General features: G+C 35.6%; 4 protein-coding genes across 4 annotated transcripts; 2 read left to right on the top strand and 2 right to left on the bottom strand.

Annotated features, from left to right (window-relative positions):
- Positions 1–329: 329 nt before the first annotated feature.
- LOC106434567 (transcription factor MYBC1) lies at positions 330–1,925 on the bottom strand. The gene has a single exon (XM_048757373.1). It carries the CDS (start codon positions 1,571–1,573, stop codon positions 596–598), a length of 978 nt encoding a protein of 325 aa, XP_048613330.1. The 5' UTR covers positions 1,574–1,925; the 3' UTR covers positions 330–595.
- A 4,841-nt stretch (positions 1,926–6,766) lies between these two features.
- Positions 6,767–11,473, top strand: LOC106434587 (alpha-L-arabinofuranosidase 1). The gene is made up of 16 exons (XM_013875456.3): positions 6,767–7,023; positions 7,474–7,703; positions 7,800–7,854; positions 8,505–8,707; positions 8,781–8,902; positions 8,979–9,132; positions 9,204–9,273; positions 9,356–9,501; positions 9,583–9,628; positions 9,701–9,898; positions 9,982–10,100; positions 10,180–10,251; positions 10,448–10,551; positions 10,627–10,873; positions 10,941–11,087; positions 11,187–11,473. The coding sequence occupies exons 2-16, from the start codon at positions 7,506–7,508 to the stop codon at positions 11,328–11,330; spliced, it is 2,025 nt and encodes a 674-aa protein (XP_013730910.2). The 5' UTR covers positions 6,767–7,023; positions 7,474–7,505; the 3' UTR covers positions 11,331–11,473.
- A 1,182-nt stretch (positions 11,474–12,655) lies between these two features.
- Positions 12,656–16,448, top strand: LOC106434586 (probable pectinesterase/pectinesterase inhibitor 25). Its single transcript, XM_013875454.3, has 4 exons — positions 12,656–13,643; positions 14,919–15,276; positions 15,379–15,570; positions 15,803–16,448. Exons 1-4 carry the CDS (start codon positions 12,861–12,863, stop codon positions 16,309–16,311), a joined length of 1,842 nt encoding a protein of 613 aa, XP_013730908.1. The 5' UTR covers positions 12,656–12,860; the 3' UTR covers positions 16,312–16,448.
- Positions 16,449–17,300: 852 nt separating this feature from the next.
- LOC106434577 (putative pectinesterase/pectinesterase inhibitor 24) lies at positions 17,301–20,255 on the bottom strand. Its single transcript, XM_013875444.3, has 2 exons — positions 19,022–20,255; positions 17,301–18,270 (listed from the first exon to the last, which is right to left on the bottom strand). Exons 1-2 carry the CDS (start codon positions 20,022–20,024, stop codon positions 17,594–17,596), a joined length of 1,680 nt encoding a protein of 559 aa, XP_013730898.2. The 5' UTR covers positions 20,025–20,255; the 3' UTR covers positions 17,301–17,593.

Raw genomic sequence — 20,255 nt, 5'->3', positions numbered from 1 at the left:
GATTCTTCCTCCCATTGTCTCTTTTTGCTGATCGGTTGCTTCATGCCATTTGTACATTGTACTATTGCATCCATAACTCATTATTATTGCCTTATTGGTTAATCACACAAATAGAATTATCTTCTCCAATTAACACTATCAGTAACTAACTTACCATATTTAGATTACATCACAGGATTCTTGATTCTTGTAATCTAAAACTTATAGATGAGGCAAAGGGTATGTATAGTTTTTAGTAGCTGCATTATATAGAAACAAAGAACATTGTGATGTACATTTTCTAAACAAAGATAGATCCTTTTCCCCACCTTGAATGTATCCATAAAAAATGTACAAGAACTCATCTTTACAAGAATCATAAAGTAGAAGCTACAAGAGATTCAGACACATAACTGGATCACATTGCATCAATGTTAAACTGATAAAGACTGCATAAAACTTGTATCAACGTTCTTGAAAGACTACACTTTGAACATACAAAGGATTCAAATGAAAATGGTCAAGTCACAAAGTGTGTGATCAACAGCTAGTACTTGGCTTACATTGATCAAGTGTTTTCAAGCAAAGCTTATTACCGGAAGATTAGATTTTGATTCTAATCATCTCGAGTTGGGAACAAAGTCAAGACTGTTCTTCCTCCATTAGCGTTTGCAGATTCCAAATCCTCAATGTAATTACCAACGGGACTGTGTAAGGACGGTGTAGACATTCTCTGAAGCGTCTGCTGCTGCTGCGTTTGCCTCGCCAAGAACGACTGGTCGAACTTCCCATTCGCCGGCGGCGAACCGAACTGCCCGGTCGCTGGCGGCGAACCGAACTGCCCGTTCGCTGTCGGAGAGCCATAATGAGCGGCCGAGATTTGACGGTGGTGAAACTGAGGCGGTTGCAGATGAGCACTAGCCGCGGCCGCCGCAGCCGCAGCGACCGCAGCCATCTGCTGCTGCTGTTGAAGCGTAGCGATTGGGACAAAAGACGGCATGAAATGGTCCGAACTCGGAACACGGTTCGGGTGAAGAAAATGAGCCGGCACGGGAGAGCTAGCAAATAGCCGATCCGTCGCCGGATCCGACCCGCCTCCTCCTCCCGAAGACAGCCCCTGCATCCTCTTGAGGTAAAGCCTATACTTCTGCAAGTGGCTCGCGACGTTCTCTCTGGTCAGCCCGTCGACGCTCATGAGCTGCATAATCGTCTTCGGAACGGCGTTCTTGATCCCGAGGTGCGCCACCGCGTCGACGAAGCGTTTGTGCAGCTGCGGCGTCCACACGAGGCGGGGCCGCTTCAGGGTCCGCGCCGGCTCGTCTCCGGCGCCGGCGGTGGCGCCGGAGCCTAGATCTGCCGAATCCGCCGCGAATTCGGCGGAGGAGTTGGCTTGTGAGGACGGAAGCTGCGGCGGAGGAGTGGATTGGTGGTGGTGGTGGTGGTGGTGAGGCTGGCCGGAGTTGTTGGGGAGTCTGATGTCGAAGGCGAGAGCGAGATCGGGAGAGATGAGGGATTGTGATAAGGGGATGAGCTCCTCTGGTGATGGAAGCTCTTCTTCCCATCTTGTGAACCAGTCTGTATCGTCTTCTCTCATTATCTCCGACAAGAAAGAACCAAACTTTTCCCGGAAAATTTACAGACTTTTCCCGGAAAATTACAAACTGGAAAAAAAATCAGACTTTTTCACCGTCCAGCTTGAAGAAAGTGTTTTCAATGAAGTTGAGATAATCAAAATCGGATCTTGAGAGAAAAAAAAAGAGGAAACTTTTTTCCCGGAAAATTACAGACCGAGAAAATGAGTAAAGGTCACAGAAGAAGAGAGAGTGGGAATCTGAGAATGAGATGATGATTGAGAGAGATGGAGAGAAGTTCGAGGTGGATCTTCTTTTTCTTTCTTTCTCAGCTTTTCATCTTTGAAGTTTTTCTTTTTTTTTATATGATGAGTACTTAACCAAATCTACATGTCTTTTTATTACATAGTTTTCTGGAGATTCTCAAACATGTTACAAAACTCAACCCGACGCTGACCTCGGCGCGTGGTGTGCAATTGCTTGTTGATTCCTGCTTTAAATAGCTTTCTACAAGTTAATTTCTTTTGAATTATCCATCCAATTATATAGTTTAGATATTTGAACTATAAATCTCAAACATGGAAAGTTTATGAATAAACTACAAAACATTTACTTTAATCCCGTCAATGAGATGATGAAAAAATAATTATGTTTGTGAGCAAGATGAAGAAATATAGACTTAGCAAATAGAAAACGTGCTAATTTGTTTGCATGTAAATTAATGGTTAACTAAAGTAATACAGTTAGCATGTCACTGTCAAAAAAATAATTATGTTTATTGAGAAATTCCAAAACTCTCAAATAAAATGCGTTCACTAATCACTTGCAAGCAAAGATAATAATCTTTTGGGTTTATTGTTTAGTGACACTAGACCTTCCGGTCATTGGATTTATGTTTTCAAAACTTTCTGATCATTGCTCGAGGATTTTGAGTATGCTTAATCTTTGGATACTTAAGGCTTGTGCCTTGTATATCACGTCTCTCTTGATAATATATCGGTTGAAACCAGACTAAAAGTGTAACTGCAAGAATCAATTAATAAAAACAACGAACCAAAACTAAATTCACAAGGACTTGTCTTATCAATCAAAGTAAACGAATGTAACCATATAACTAAGACAAATCAAAAAGACGATATTGTGCCAGTGATCTCCATTTAATTTTAGCAGGAAACAAAAGCTCAGAAGATGCTGAAACCCTATACATGGATCTTAGATCCTTCCTCAACTTCCTTTTCATTTTATCATTGCAGTCCTTGCTATATCTCATGGAGATTCCTGCTCTCTTCAAACACTTGGAGTTTGCAAGGATGTATTCCAAGAGCTTCTTCTCATCTCTTGTCCTTCCACATTTTACCCATTCAAGAATCTCGAGTTGAGACGAAGCACGCTGGAACATAACTCCAAGGAGGGAGATCCTCTGATTCACCTATCTTCCTCTGAGAAGTAACAAAAAGTATATGAATAAAAGCAGAAAAACACCAAAACCTGATTGAGGGAGTTACGAAGGTACTTGCAGTGTCAAGCATAAGAACTTAAAGTTTAGGAGCGTTGTTAGAAACAGCATAATTGATTCTACCCAATATTCTGCGCGACTTGGACATAGTATACACTCTTTCAGTTGAGAGTAGTTGACGCCACTACAAAATAATTCCTGATTTTTTCTTTTAAGATTAACCATAAGTAAATGCATTAATGTGACCACAAAACTGAGAGATGGATACCAATGTAACTTACCGTTTCATCCACCCAATGCAAATGGAGAAACATGACAGAAGAAAGATATTTCAAGAAATTTTCATTAGGGGGAGTACCAACGTCTACTTTGGCCATGGTAAGGTTAGGTATCATAGTCTCTATTAAGCAATCATCTTCAGAAAAATCAGCTACGTGGAGATATTTCAATTAAGCATGTTTAATATCTTTTCTCACGAGACAAAATCAATAAACACTCTAATTGCTAACTCTCTTGGTCTCTCTATTTCTTTTTGCTCTAAATCTCCTCTGGCTCTCTTGTTCGATGATCGGTGATTGTCAAATACGTTTTTGTAAGCCGACTTGAAGTTCCTAAATGCTTCAGTCAAAAAAAAAAGTTCATAAATCCTTTATATATATAATTAAGAATCATTTAAAAAGTTGTAACTTATATTTTGTACTAATTACAAAAGAGATTTATTGAGTATTACTTAATTAAAATGTCAATTTGGCTTACATGACATCATACAAATCAATTGAATAATTTGTAGGTCCAAAATCTAATTTCCAGGGAACGTTATATTAATCCAAAATATAGAAGCGTGTATTCTTTTCTTAAAATAAAAGTTACAGTATTACATAATATGATTAATACATATATGACAATTAATGATTATGAATAATAAATATTTGATAACATTTTTTGTATCTTTCTTTTTTTGTTTAATTTTATATTCTTAAAAGATATTAAACAATCACATTAACCATATAATAATAAAAAATTAGATTTTTCTTATATGTTATATTTGAATTTTTAAAACGACTATAAATTACAAAAAATGTTAAAAATCCCACTTTGAATTTTTTTCTCTCAATGGCTTAACTGTTTCTGTTATAATATATATATATATATATATATATATATATATATATATCTATTTTTATATCGTTTAATTAAACTATGTACCATTTAAAAATACATAAACTTGCATTGAAAAATTATTGAGATCTTATATTTTAATTTTGAAAATTGCATAGAAAAAAATATCACATCGAAAATTTTGGGATTAATGGTTTAAAATTTTTGTTACATCAAATATACAAATTTTAATAAAACCATATAAGTAGGAAGTCTCAATAATTAATATGTATATTACAATATACTATATATTTATGGCAATATCATTGAAATATAATTATATACCATATAAAATAAATAAAATGATTATTTTTATTTATTTACCATAAAAAATATTGTAAATAAACAAGAAGTATTATTTTTATTTATGTGATTACTCTAATATCCTATATATTAATTGAGAAACAATTGATTACTTTAGAAAGTGTAAGATTTTATTAATTAATATTTTTCAAATTTTTTTACAAGAGATTGATACAATGAAGATTTATTTAGAAGCTATGGAAATCACTTAGCGAGAACGCGGATTGCACAACAAATTTGTTTTCCTAACATTAGCCCCCTTTCTAGTCACAACACCGACATGGATTATATGGAAGTGTCAATTGACAATTTGAAAATGTAACTTTTTAAAAGTTCAACCCATTGTTTTTCTTAAATGGGTGTAGAACAGTTTTTAATGATTAATTAAATAGGCCATGTATATCGTAAAATGTGTGTTGGTTTAAAAATTGTTGCATATCCAAAATCAATATGAACATCAACATTTTTGTTTAAATTTTTTTACAATAAAAATATAGGGTTTGGCAAAACTTCCAAATCCAAAAAACCGAACAAAACCCGATCTAAAAAAATAGTACTGAACTTTAACCAAAATTGGTTAGATATCCGAATAGGTTCAAAGTTCTGGTATCTAGAGAACTGGAACCGAACCTGATCCGAATCAAAACATTTTGGTTATCCGAATATATTCAAACCATATTTATATACTTAAATTTATTAATTATTTTTAAATTTAATATCTAAAAGAATATACAAAATATATAAGATGTGTTTAAGTTGTCCAAAATAATCAAAAATATATACAAATAGTTGTAAGGACATGTTTAAAATAGCTAAACAATACTTAAAATACCTAAACTACCTAAACATCTATTGATTTCCTATCCAGATATTTAAGCTAAACCAATTTTTATGTTAAGTTTAAGTATTTTGGCATACATTATTCAAATTTCTATGTTATATATTATTTTATTTTTATATTTTGAAAAATTTAAAGTATATATGAACTTTTCATTTTTGAAAAAAAAATAAATAGGTTATCCCAACCAAAACTCGAACCAAACCCGCAAAAATCCGAACCGAACCAAATGGTACTCGAATGCTGACCTTTAATCAAATGTAAAAAAGGTTATTGAACAAAATGCATGATGTTTATAATATTTAAATACAACATATTTAAAAAAAAAATCACTCTACTTATGGCACGGGTTATCAACTTATCATCTAGTGCTATAGTATTATGACAAAATTTGCTATAGTATTATGACAAAATTCCTAATCGTATTTGTCTATGTATAAAATTGATCGACAGTAACTAAATCTTCTTGTGCGCAGGAGTTTGATGTGGGCCAAAGCTGGAGTCAATTGAGGCCCATAATTCTATCTTGTTTAAATATCTTCTAATCTTTTGATCATACATGAATTTATGTCTATTATAGTTTTTGGTGCTTTCATTGAGATTAGTGAATAATCTTCAATTGTGCCAAAAAAAAAAAAAGTGAATAATCTTCAAAGCTTTGAGGTGATTAGTGATTGATCTATGATGTTATATGCTTAATATATATGATCTTTAATTGATTAGTGTATTTAATACTTTTAAACAAATATAATTATCTCTACAGTGATTCACATTAACAAAGCGTTCATACTAAAATATCCATGGAACAAGAAGAATATCATTTGTTTAAGTTGTTGCCCTTCCAGGCCGAAGGCAACTTGTTATTATTATTATCTTCTTGCTAGTTCATCCTTAGTTTATATCCCATTGCTAGTTGAGAAGAAGACAAAAGCTGGGATGATGCAACGATGAGGAAGACTAATAAACAAATTTTCTTGTCAAATTATTTGAGGGACAGGTAAGAAGTTACATAGTTGATTATAACAACTTATGGTATTGGAGAATTATGAAAAGAAAAAGCACAATAGCTTCCAAAGAACACTCTTGAGTAATATGAACAATAAAGATGCAGCTTAAACATTATGAGTCGTGTGGCGCTACAACATGCAACTTGCAATTGAACACAAGCAAGCATGTGCTTTGTGGAGCCTGCAAAGACTTGGAAAAAGGTTTTGAGTTACATTGCATTTTTTATATTCCAAGGTACTTGCATATTAGAAAATTTACAAACTACAATGTTGTATCATTTTTAATAATGTGTGGGAAAAAAGTAACCTTTTTTTGTTAGTTGACATGAATATATTTATAAATTATAATCGTATGAATTAATGTACTAAAGAAACGGATCATCCCACTGAAAGCCATTTGATCTAGGGGACAGTTTAATAGGAGATCTAATCATTATCCAAAAATAAAATAAAAAAATACATCTTTATCCATAAGAATAAAAGCGATGAGAGCAGGTGGAGTTGTTTCAGTAGTCGTCGCTTCTAACCAACATCCACCTTCTTCCATGAAAACAAGCAATTCAATCAAACGTGAAAGCAAGTTTTCCTTAACTCACTCTTAAGCAATATCTATCTCTCGACCAGACATTCTTATACTTCCACTCCTCTTCTGTCTCTTCCTTCACTCATCTCTTGTCTCGACCCAACCCCCTTGTCTTTCTTGATACTCAGGTTCTGTTTCCATCTCTTGTTGATTCTCTGTTTTCTTTTTTTGTAATATCGTTCTAATTAGTTACTGCTTATCAAACCGGACAAAGGCTCTTAACTTTATGACTAATGATCTCAAATTGAGTTTTTTTTTTTTAATCTGTCTCTGAACCCAATTTGATTCATTTTCTGTAAAGCTTGAGTCTTTAAGCTGAGAGACAAAACTTTGATTTGCAAACTAGCTTTAATCAAATCTTTTAATATAAAAACTTAACCTTTATTATCAGATTCCTCTTTGTTTTTGCGATTAGCTTATGATATATCTTTATATTTGATCTTCCTTTTTGTTGAAGAGAAACTGATAAGTATAAGCAAAAGAGCCTTTTTTTTTACTTTGTTTTATTATGTCATTGTCAATCTAACAGCTTGAGCTGAATAATTTTTCTAACCTTTCTATAAATGTTCTCTTTACAGGATACACTTGATTTCATTTGCATGTGGTGATCATGGATACGGAGTCTTGGAAGTTTCTCAGAAGTGTTTGCTTACTTTCTTTCCTCATTGGCTCTTGCTTTGTCTATCAAAGCCTTCGTGTTGTTGTAGCTCAAGATGAAGGTACAGAACCAGCCGTGACTTTGCAAGTCAATGCTTCTAATGGAGCTGGAAGACTCATCCCTGAAACTCTTTTCGGAATTTTCTTCGAGGTTTGCTAACATTTACTAATGCCTCCAACAGTTCTCTGCTATACAATATTGGTTAGACTTTTTTTTTAATGCTATATGGTTCGAATCATAATGCAGGAGATAAACCATGCTGGTGCTGGTGGATTATGGGCTGAGCTTGTTAGCAACCGAGGTTAGAATCGTGAAATGTCCTGGAAACTAATCATTTGTTAAGCTTCTGTTAGGCATGCCGGTTCCCTTAGTTCGGGTTATTTGGTTCGATAGTTCTGTTTACGGTTAGTTCAACATAAATCTTACCGAATTAACCCAAAATAACGTTTGGTTAGGTATTCGGTTAGTTTGGCTTTTAAAAATCCTACCAAAAAACTTTGGTTAGAGTTTGGTTTAATTCTGTTAAAGTTTCGAATAAATTCGGTTAATTTTGGTTAAATTTGGTAGTTCGGTTTGGAATTTGGTTAGTTCGGTTCGTGGTTTTGGTATGGTTTGGGTATAAGATTTTATTTTAATTTTTAAACAAGAAAACCAAAGTAACCGAAAACCTACCGAAGTTTTTGATTTTGGTTTAATCCTGTTAAAATTTTGGATAAATTCGGTTAGTTTTGGTTAAATTTGGTTAGAAAATTTCTATAGTTCAATAAGTTCGGTTTGAGTTTTTGGTATTGTATGGGAGTAAACTTTTTTAAAGAAGATCAAAGTAACCGATTGCCGAACCAAACCGAAAACCTAAAGAACCGAACTTCTAACTGAACGGGTTGGGTTCGGTTCAAAATCCCAGGCCTAGCTTCAGTAATTTACTCTAAGCAAAAACTTTTGGTTTCTCAGGGTTTGAAGCTGGTGGGCAGAACACACCGTCTAATATTTGGCCTTGGTCCATTGTTGGTGATCAGTCATCTGTCTATGTAGCTACAGACCGTTCATCTTGCTTTGAACGTAATAAAATCGCATTGAGAATGGATGTGCTCTGTGGTAACAAAGGCTGTCCACCAGGAGGTGTTGGAGTTTATAACCCTGGTTACTGGGGCATGGTGAGTCTCTCTATTGTGATCAAGAGTATGAGTTTAAGTTGTTCACTTCATTTTTTCTTTTCATTTTCTTTAGAATATTGAAGAAGGAAAGAAGTATAAAGTGGCTCTTTATGTTCGTTCCACTGGTGATATCGATCTGTCTGTGTCCTTGGCTAGCTCTAATGGATCTCTGACTCTTGCTTCTGAGAAGATCATGTAAGAAACACTTTCAGTTTTAAGTCTGAATACGTATCTGTTATTGTTGTTTCATTGTCCATTTGTTTCAATGTAGAGCTTCTGCTTCTGATGTTTCAAACTGGACTAAGAAGGAGGTTGTATTGGAGGCAAAGGGGACAGATCATGGTGCAAGACTTCAGTTAACAACAACCAAGAAAGGGTCCATATGGATTGATCAAGTCTCAGCCATGCCAGTGGATACTTACAAGGTTTCTTTCTAATGAGATTGCTAATAGAGAAAAGAATACAAAATGTTCAATCTCTTTTGGTTTGGTTACAGGGACATGGCTTTAGAAACGATCTATACCAGATGATGTCCGATATAAAACCCCGTTTCATCCGTTTCCCAGGTAAATATATATATATAAAGACTAGTAGACACACATAAATTTTTGTTTATTCATTCAACTCTGGATCTTTGTGTACTTTTAGGTGGTTGTTTTGTGGAGGGTGAATGGTTAAGCAATGCGTTCCGCTGGAAAGAAACCGTTGGACCTTGGGAAGAGAGACCTGGACATTTTGGTGATGTTTGGAAGTATTGGACTGATGATGGCCTTGGCCACTTCGAGTTCTTTCAAGTGAGACTTCCTTTTCTTTTTTATGGATCTGTAATGATCCCTTAATCTCTAATCAAATGTTAAAATGAAACATTCTTGTAGTTGGCAGAAGACATTGGCGCAGCTCCAATATGGGTGTTTAACAACGGTATATACAAAGATTAATCTCTCTCTTTTGCATTCCTAGTTTATTGACAAGTGCTTCACCACCTTTATGCAGGGATTAGTCACAACGATGAAGTTGAAACTGCTACTATCATGCCCTTTGTTCAGGAGGCACTTGATGGTATTGAGTTTGCTAGGGGAGATGCTAACTCTACATGGGGATCAGTTCGAGCTGCAATGGGACGCAAAGAGCCTTTTGAATTGAAATATGTTGCTATTGGGAATGAGGATTGTGGAAAGACTTACTACAGAGGTTTCTTTTGTATTTTCTCTCTATGCTCTCACAATTTGATTGTTGAGTGTCTTTGATACTAACTGAGATTTATAAATGTACAGGAAACTATATTGTGTTCTATGATGCTATCAAGAAGGCTTATCCTGATATCAAAATCATCTCTAACTGTGATGGATCATCTCGTCCGCTCGACCATCCTGCTGAGTACTATGATTTTCACGTAAATTCTTGACATAAACTTTGAATATTTCTTTATGTGTGTTCCTGTCTGAAAGAAAGTGTTTTCCTTTTTTTCACAGATTTACACTTCTGCTAGCAAATTGTTTTCCATGTATCATCAGTTTGACCGCACTTCTCGCAAAGGTCCAAAGGTGCGGTAATAGATTATTCTAATGTTCAAAACAATCGCTAGACACTAATTAGGCGCTTAGACTGATTTTTTTTAACGCGTAGAGGCCGATTTTGCCAACTAGGCGCCGTCTAGACCGATTTTTAGAACACTCATTATTCAAAACGAAGACAAATTGAAGCTTCTCAGTGTCTCACTCTGTGAGACTTTTTTTGCAGGCGTTTGTGAGTGAATATGCTGTGACAGGTAAAGATGCTGGTAAAGGAAGCCTTCTGGCCGCTCTTGCAGAAGCTGCATTTCTCATTGGTCTTGAAAAGAACAGGTTTTTGATCATAACTAAAAACACCAAACGAGTTTTTAAAATAAAAAACATCTTTGATGATTTTCTTTATTGCAGTGACATTGTGGAAATGGCGAGCTATGCACCACTCTTTGTGAACACAAACGACAGAAGGTGGAACCCTGATGCAATAGTCTTTAACTCCTCTCATCTATACGGAACTCCTAGCTACTGGGTCCAACGGTTCTTCGCTGAGTCAAGCGGATCAACTCTTCTAACGTCAACACTCAAGGGAAACTCTTCTTCTCTCGTCGCATCTGCAATCACCTGGAAGAACAATGAACAAGATTACATACGCATAAAGGTTAGAGCCTTAGTTTTCTAAGATTCTTTTTAAAAAATCTGTGTTCAACTTCTCAATTTATATGCAGGCTGTGAACTTTGGAGCTACCTCAGTGAATATGAAGGTGTTGGTTACTGGATTGGACCCGAACGTGATGAAAGTTTCGGGATCAAAGAAGACAGTACTTACATCTACCAATGTGATGGATGAGAACTCCTTCACACAGCCAGAGAAGGTAAAACCAAGAACATGGAGGAATGAATCATCATCACAGATTTGAGTGTCTTTTTTTTTCATGTTCTTGACTGCTTAGAGCTAAATATGATCTTTGCAGGTTGCACCACACGAAAGTTTGCTAGAGATGGCTGAGGAGGATCTTACCGTTATTCTCCCGCCACACTCGTTCTCTTCGTTTGATTTGTTGAAGGAGTCTGCGAAGATAAGAATGACAGTTTCTGATTCTTCTTCCACTTTATGAAGAGAGAAAAACGATGACAAGGAGTGTTATAACTTCATATGTCAAAAAAAGTCTCTTGTAGTTAACATTGTAATTACATAATGCGTACTCGTGTGTAAATGATAGTAGTTTGGTGAATAAAATTAATTTTGTTTAAAGAAAAATGACTGTTGTCTACATGAAGTATTAACCATAACATAACATGGCTAACTATGCAAACTAAACAAATGCATATTTAATTACACGAAATATATATTATATATGACAACATCCCTTAATTTTTATGATGTTATGTAGTTAACATCACGAGTTTAATTTTATATCCAAAAAATTATGTGTATGTTAGAGACCGTTTAAATCTCTCGTTACATCAATTAAAATGTGACGTACCTGACGGTAATTTACCTAAATTAGATTTGATCCGTGTTCTAAAAACATAAAAATATTTTTAACAAAATCTAATTTACAAAATAAATATGTTTTATAAATTTTGATAAGTAGTGTTTTAACAATTTTATTTTAGTGTATTTGAAAACAATATAATTATATTATTTTTATTTATGTTAAATATAAAAGTTATATAAGATATTATTTAATTTAGTTTTTTAATTCTTTTAATCTATTTTGGTATGAATTTTTAATAAAATTTCTGTAATTCATTTGATTAATTGTGTGATATATACTTATTTGATAAAATTACTGTAATTTTATCAAATAAATACTTATTTAATTGTGTAAAAATATACTTATTTGATAAATACTTATTTGATAATATAGACATGTGGTACTGTTATGATATGCCATGAAGACTTGAAGAGCCAACGAGGAGGTATGTGAGTGTATTCAAATGGACCATAACTTGTAAGTGTGAATTGTGGAATAGACAAGAGTGACGACTTCTAATAGTCTTCACCGTCTTGCCTTCACGCGTTACCTTGTCCAAAAGCTCCCCAACACATCACATGCATGCATTTCTCGGTCAAAATCAAATCATATGAAACGTAACTTTTCTAACAAAAGTCAACCCACCTTGTTAATTTCTAATTGCAAATTAAACTCGAGAGATGTATAAACATGCCTGATTGCCTTTTTCTATTACCGACGACTTACAGTTTATAGCATAACAATTTGGAGAAATGTATAAACATGCCTGATTGCCTTTTTCTATTACAGACAATTACAGTTTCTAGCATAACAATTTGTACTAAACAAAAATTTTAAACACTAGAAAATACCCAATTTTACGGTTAGATCACATGAAAATTTTAAAACTCTCTCTAATCAAGTCAACCAAAGTTGGTTATCGTGACGGTGGACCACCGGCTGCATAAAACAATTAGATAACATAACACATGAAACTCTTTATTTGACCAAAACGAAATTATATACATGTATTATACAATATTAATTATTAGACCAACATGCATTACATAATATAGTTTCCCTCCAACCCATGCATTCATTAAATACCTCCTCGTATGTCCCTATATATACACACAATATAAAGCCAATTCACTAAACAAACACCATAACATAAACAGATACAACAAAATGAAAACACTCCACTTCTCTTCTTCTCTCCTGTTCCTGTCAGTTCTTTTCCTCTCATGTGCGTTTCTAATCTCACCACAGTCTCCCTCACCGTCCCCTTCTGAGCTTCCGTCACAGCCACCTTCCTTGCCTCCATCACAGTCACCTTCTTTGCCTCCGTCTCAGCCACCTTCCTTGCCTCCCTCTAAGCCACCTTCTCTGCCTCCCTCACAGTCAACTTCTGACGCTTGTAAGTCAACTCCATACCCAAAGCTCTGCCGTACGATCCTCTCCGCCGTCAAATCCTCACCGTCCGACCCCTACAGCTACGGCAAGTTCACGATCAAGCAATGTCTCAAACAAGCGAGCCGCCTCTCCAAAGTCATCAACGGTTACGTACGCCGCGTGAGAAACAAGCCAGGCTCCATGACGGCCGAGGAAATAGGCGCGGTGGCGGACTGCGGCGAGTTAGCTGAGCTGAGTGTGAGCTATCTTGAAACCGTCGCGGCTGAGCTCAAAATGGCTGATATGATGACGGCGGCGCTCGTGGAGCATGTGAACAGTCTTTTAAGTGGTGTGGTGACGAACCAGCAGACGTGTCTTGACGGACTAGTGGAGGCCAAGAGTGGTTTCGCCGCCGCGATTGGATCGCCGATGGGGAATCTCACTCGCCTTTACAGTGTGTCGTTGGGGCTTGTGAGCCACGCGCTTAACCGTAACTTGAAGAGGTTTAAAGCTTCTAAAGGGAAGATTCTTGGTGGTCGTAACTCAACCTATCGTGAGCCGCTCGAGACTTTGATTAAGGTAATCAAACTTTTATTATTATCTATCTATTCTATTAAATTAGAGTCTTACTTTTTATCTACTTAAAAATGTTGTCATTCAAGTTTTGAACCTATTCACATTTCATTAGACATAAATATAACATTCTTTAAAATTCAGTTATACAATATACAACATGTTTGTTTTCGTGTGAATATTTTGTTGCAAGGATTTAGGAAGTTAGGTTTGTTATTTTTAATAAGAGAATACTAATGGAGACATTTTTTATACTTATATACATTTTAAGGAAAGCTAATATAAATAAAAGGTTTGATATGCATGTATTAATGTAGTATATTCAGATGTATGATATCGAAATTTTCCATAACTACATATTATGCTCCTATTATTTATTTTGGTCTGTTTGTAACATTTGTGTATGGTTTTCCAAATCATATATGATGCAACTATACCAGTGCTAAATATGATATATGAAATTCATTCAATCTTTCATATAGAAAAAAATGGAATCCTTAATATATATTTTTAGAAACTCATTCGGTTCAAATTATCAATATTTAGATATATATATATTATGTATTCATGAAAAGTTTTTGAGCATTTCTAATTTATTTAAAACTAAACAAAATTTTAGTATGTTGTTACATTTTTAAATAAAAATACAAAAACAAGTGGTTAATGATTACTAAAATTTCATCAAAACAAATTTTACAAAATATAAATATAAAATAATAGTAACTGGTATAAAAATATATTTTATAATTTAAATAAAGATATATCCGCGCGGACGCGCGGGTTTAAATTCTAGTTATTATTAAATCATGGTTTATAATAATTAAACAATGTAGGAGGACAGATACGGATTAAGTTTTAATATATGGTTTGCATTTACTTGTTTAGGACGTAGGGATTTATAAAAATATTCGAACATATCTTAATGTCTAGATCGAGTCAGAATGAAATGGACGTGCTCTTGTTGTGTGTGTGTGTGATCCAGAAGCATAAGATAGTAAATGTCACATGGCCTACGCTCATTTTTAGGCCACATTTTATTGCAAGTAAACGATGATCAACTGGGTCGCTCGTCGCTCATCTTTGACTTTTAAGAAAATCAATTGGGTCCACACTCGAATCCAACTGTGTTCACGTGGATTCCCTCATCATAGGATGGTCCACCGTCATTTCGTGCGGCCACAATAAACACTGATTTAGCAAGACATGAAATCATAAACTAATTATGTAATAATTAAGAGCATATTAACATGTTTGATATACTTTTTTATTTTTTTTATACAGGTTTTACGTAAAACATGCGACAATGACAAAGATTGTCGGAAAGCTGCCCGGAAGCTGGGTGAGCTTGGGGTGACTAGCGGCGGTTCCATCCTTGTCAGTCAAGCGGTTATCGTCGGTCCATACAAATCCGACAACTTCACAACCATTACTGATGCAATAGCAGCAGCACCTAATAACGCTAGACCGGAGGATGGTTACTTTGTCATATACGCAAGGGAAGGTGTCTACGAAGAATATATCGTTGTTCCAATCAACAAAAAGAATTTATTGCTTATGGGAGATGGAATCAATAAGACGATTATTACCGGGAACCATAATGTTGTTGATGGTTGGACTACGTATAATTGCTCGAGCTTTGGTTAGTTTTTCTTTAATCTTCTTCTAATTTGTTCACTTTTCCCTTTTGGAATTGCGCCTAGCAAATTGCTCAGTGTATGATAGTGTTAATTTGATTTTGTAGCGGTGACTGGAGAACGGTTCATGGCAGTTGATGTTACATTCAGAAACACAGCTGGACCTGAGAAGCATCAGGCCGTGGCCTTGAGGAACAATGCTGAAGGATCCACTTTTTACCGATGTAGTTTTGAAGGCTATCAAGATACTCTCTACGTCCATTCTCTTAGACAGTTCTATCGCGAATGCGATATATATGGTATGATTGGTTTTGCTACTGACTTTTCATTTTTGTATACTTTTGTATTGTGTTATTGGAATATGATTTGCATAAACCAGGTTCAATCTTATAACTCAAAATTTTCATTGTGGTACTTGATTTAAAAGTAAAAACTCATTAATTAATTATACATATATATGAATTTACATGAATGGCGTTTCACTGATACATTTTTAATATGTCCCTTTTTCTTCCTTTGCTTTTGTTATAGGTACCATTGATTTTATATTCGGAAATGCAGCTGCAATCTTTCAAAACTGCAATATATATGCTAGAAAACCAATGGCGAAGCAGAAGAATGCAATTACAGCCCATGGAAGAACCGAACCAAACCAAAACACTGGAATCTCTATTATCAACTGTACCATCAAAGCCGCACCAGATCTAGCAGCTGATCCTACCTCGACCATGACGTTCCTAGGGCGTCCATGGAAGCCTTACTCAAGAACGGTTTTCATGCAATCATATATTAGTGACATTGTTCAACCAGTGGGATGGCTCGAATGGAATGGTACTACTGGATTAGACACGATTTACTATGGCGAGTATGATAACTTCGGACCGGGGGCAAAGACAGACCGGAGAGTGCAGTGGTTAGGGTACAATTTATTGGACATGGCACAAGCGATGAACTTCACGGTTTACAACTTTACATTGGGAGATACTTGGTTGCCTCAAACCGATATTCCATTCTACGGTGGTTTGGTTCGCAAAGATTGATAATCACATCATATAAGATAATATTTATATATGTACTTCCTCCATTTAATTATAAAGCAATAAATATTCATTTCTTCTAAGTATTGGAGTCTTGATTTTTGGTGTTTAGTTATACAATTAATAAAATCATTTTATCAGTCGAACCATAATTGGTTTTGCATAATATATATGAAAACATTACCTCTTTTGAGTGTAACCAACTAACCATATTAAAGTATTTAACCAGTTTATTTTTTCATTTTATATAATTATGTATCTAAGATAACACATGCATAAAGAATTCGAACTATTAAATTTTGAATCATCAACCATATATGCTATATATGCAAAAGGCATACACAGGAGAAATAACGAACAATATCTAATGACTACGAAAAAATACAACTTATTACATTGTGTGTATTGAGTGTCAAGGATAAGTCTCGTTGAGTGGAGTTATGACACTGAACATCTTCACGAGACTGTTGCCGACTAATAAAGCGTTTCCTAGTATTTCAAGTTTCTTTTCTAATACGAAACCCTGGATTATTTCTCTCCTTCAGTTATTCCCTGATTTGGAAACGTTGCAAACTATATCGTTTGATGGCTACATTGGCTAGTTGTTGTGTTGCATTACTTCTTCATAGGTTGGTGCGGAAGGATAAAGTGATACTGCTCCAAAATACATTTTCCTTTTTTTTATAAATACATTATTTTTTGCATATATACATATGAATATATGATATTTTGTATATTATCTTATTTCGTTTTCTATGCACATAAATATCATCGGTTCAAATGACGTCTCCAACGCGGTGCATGCGTGCTATCCACTCCTTAAGATGGACTTTTATTGAAAGGAGCCAATAGGAATGCAGCGAATGTTTCTCATGATTCATGATTATTTATAAGTGCTTATAATAAGTGTTTTATTCTTCAGAACAATTAAATTTTTGAACGAAATTAATCTAGAACAACTAATCTCTAGTACTTTTCAAAGAAATATAGAGTGCTTTTGAAGTTTTGACATTTAGAACATGTATAATGGCCAACATATACATATGCAATTGATGAGATATTTGATCTATATAAGATATATCTTCAAAATGAAATAAAGAAAAAACAAACAAATTCTCAACTAATATAACAACACAAATTCACAATATGCTCACCTTTGTTTATTTTTAGATAGTGTGATTTGAAATTAATCAATCGAATGATGCAATAGAATAACAATAAACACTTTATTCACATCCAAAAATAAAAGAGATTAAATTGGAAATCTCGTTATAGGAAAACAAACTCAGAGACCGGACCTGAACGGCACTTTAGTCGTCGGAAGCCATCTTTCTCCGTCGATGAAAGGCTTAACCGTAAACCTATTAGCTTCCTTCGTACTTAAAAACCTTAACCCCTTCCACTTAACTCTATTCTTCGTCGACGCACCAGCACCGGTATTCTTATACTCACCGTAGAATATAGTATCCGGTGCAGAGTCTCCGACCCACGGTAGCCAACCTTTCGGATCGATAAACCCATTCAACGAAGATTCCATTATGACCGTCGTTGAGAAATCCTTCCATGGCCGACCTAAAAACGTCTGAACACCAGTTAGGTTACCAAGTGGAGATATGTTGCAACGGTGAATCGAGATTCCTGTGTTCTGGTTTGGATCTTTCCGTCCTTGAGCTGTGATTGTGTTCTGCTGTCCCTTCATTGGTCGGCGAGGGAGAATCTTGCAGTTTTGTAGAACGGAGGCTGCGTTACCGAAGATGAAATCGACTGTTCCTATTATGGTGCACTCACGGTAAAACTGACGTTGTGCATGCACGTAAAGCGTGTCTTGGTATGCGTTCATTGTGCATCGGTAGAAGGCGGCGAGATCCGCGCTGACCATTAGAGCTACGGCTTGGTGTTTCGATGGACCGGCTGTGTTGATGAAACCCATGTCTCTTGCCATAAACCCTTTCCCGAACACAGCTGTGGAGAACAAATGTAGCAAAGTCAAAACTTGTTTCTTGAAACATATCAAAGTATAAAAACTAGTTTTTTGAAACATATAGCAAAGCATAAAAACTAGTTTCTTGAAACATAGCAAATCAATCATATAACTGGTTTCTTGGGTGACAAACAAGGATTATATCTCTCTCCTGTAGAGATTATTTCACATGAGAGTTATTTCGGTTGTTTTATTAGGTAGCCACATGACAAGCATTCAAGTTAGCGTTTATTTCAGTTCCCCTGTAGCATGCACATATATAGTTGAAACCTAGTATGTTCTAAAAATCGGATAAATCAGTCATAACTCATAAGTCACAACTTTTATAAAATTGGCCTATACGGTTAGACACCTAATCTTCTACATATCGCCTAATTGACATTCAGCAATTTTAAAGAAATTGGCTTAAACAAAGCATTCAAATCCTTTCTTGGATGACAATATAATTTTCTAGTGGATAATATTTTTTATATAAATGTAAATATCAATAGAATCTAATGAGGAAGAGGTACAATCAAACATTGAGATGATGAACAAAGAACCTGAACAATCTTGGCAAAAGATTCTAAACTACCCAAAAATTTAGAGAGGAATATTAGATTAGTTGATAATATATTAACAAAACAAATCTTAATTCTCAATATTCATCCTCGAGGTTATTAGATTAGTTAGTGCATCATACGTTATGTTTTTTGAGCATTATATAAACGGTAGAAATTTAGAGAGATTTACCGAACGTGGCGCTCTGGAAAGTGGGAGTTCCATCGATGACATTGAGTTTACCAGAGACAATACTCTTGTCCCCTCCATCTCCAACCACAACAACATTCCACATGGTCTTCTCCACTTTCACATTCTCAAAATAAACTCCTTTCTTCACATATATAACCGTCCTCTTGTCACTCTTCTCAGGCACATCCTTTAAAGCCCTACTTATCGTCTTATACTTCCCCGAACCATCCTTCGCCACCACAATATTCGCCACTCTCCTCAAATCAGTGCTCTGCAACAACCTCCTACCCACGTTGAAGTTCACCGCCACGTCAGCACTAAGCAAACGCCTCCTGAGTTTGAAGGAGTCAGCTATCTTACCGAGCCATGTGATGATAGCCAAGGCGTTACTCGTTAGCTCCGTTGCGTTCTTGAGCTGACCTTCTCCGAACGTCTTAGAATCTGGATGGTTAGACTCAGCCAACGTCTCTATACAAGTATCTTGGTACGTCTCTGCTGAGCTCAGCCATGTACGTAGGTCACTGACTAGCTCAGGTAACGTGACGTCACCGTTTTGTGATGATGTCAACGTGTTTTCGAGGTTATCTATCGTTAGGTCAAGAAGCTCGACGCAAGCATGCATGGTGGTGTTGTCTCCGGAAGAGGAGAAAGCGTTGAGAGCTTTCGTGGCTTCTGCGATTGTGATCTTGACGGCGTATATAAAGAGCTGTTCTGGATTGAGGCTGCTTGCGTTTGGAGCTGATCCGACCGTTTCGAAACACTTGTCTTTATGTAGTGTAACGTCGCAAACGGCTTTAACGGAAACGGAGATTGAGTCTCCGTTATCGCTGGTTTCCACCGTCGTTGACTTCTTGTTAGCCATGGTTCCGAAGACGGCTCCGATCACGATACCGACGAGAACGAGTAGCGATACGACGATGATTGCGATTCTCTTCCTCGTGTTGCGACGAGCTTCGAGCGTTACATGTTCACGCTCGTCGACTTTGCCGTAGGAGGAAGACATTTTCTTAGCTTCCTCCTCTGCCCTTTTGATGTTTTCTTCGTTTGAAGTTTCTCTTTAGTTATGTTTGGTTTGGAGATAGTACTAGCTATATATAAATACAAAAGAAGAAAAAAAACTATAGTTAATACTTTGAATAAAATTAACAACTTACGTGCGATGCACAAAGCAGGCTAGAAAATTTTGTTTAGGTTATTAACAATGTAAATTCATAAGTGCTTCTCATGTTTTTGT

The sequence above is a fragment of the Brassica napus genome, chromosome A1 (genome assembly GCF_020379485.1).
Source record: "Brassica napus cultivar Da-Ae chromosome A1, Da-Ae, whole genome shotgun sequence".
NCBI classification, from domain to species: Eukaryota; Viridiplantae; Streptophyta; class Magnoliopsida; order Brassicales; family Brassicaceae; genus Brassica; species Brassica napus.
Note: the sequence above shows the minus strand (reverse complement) of the source record. Positions and strands in the feature narration are given on the sequence as shown.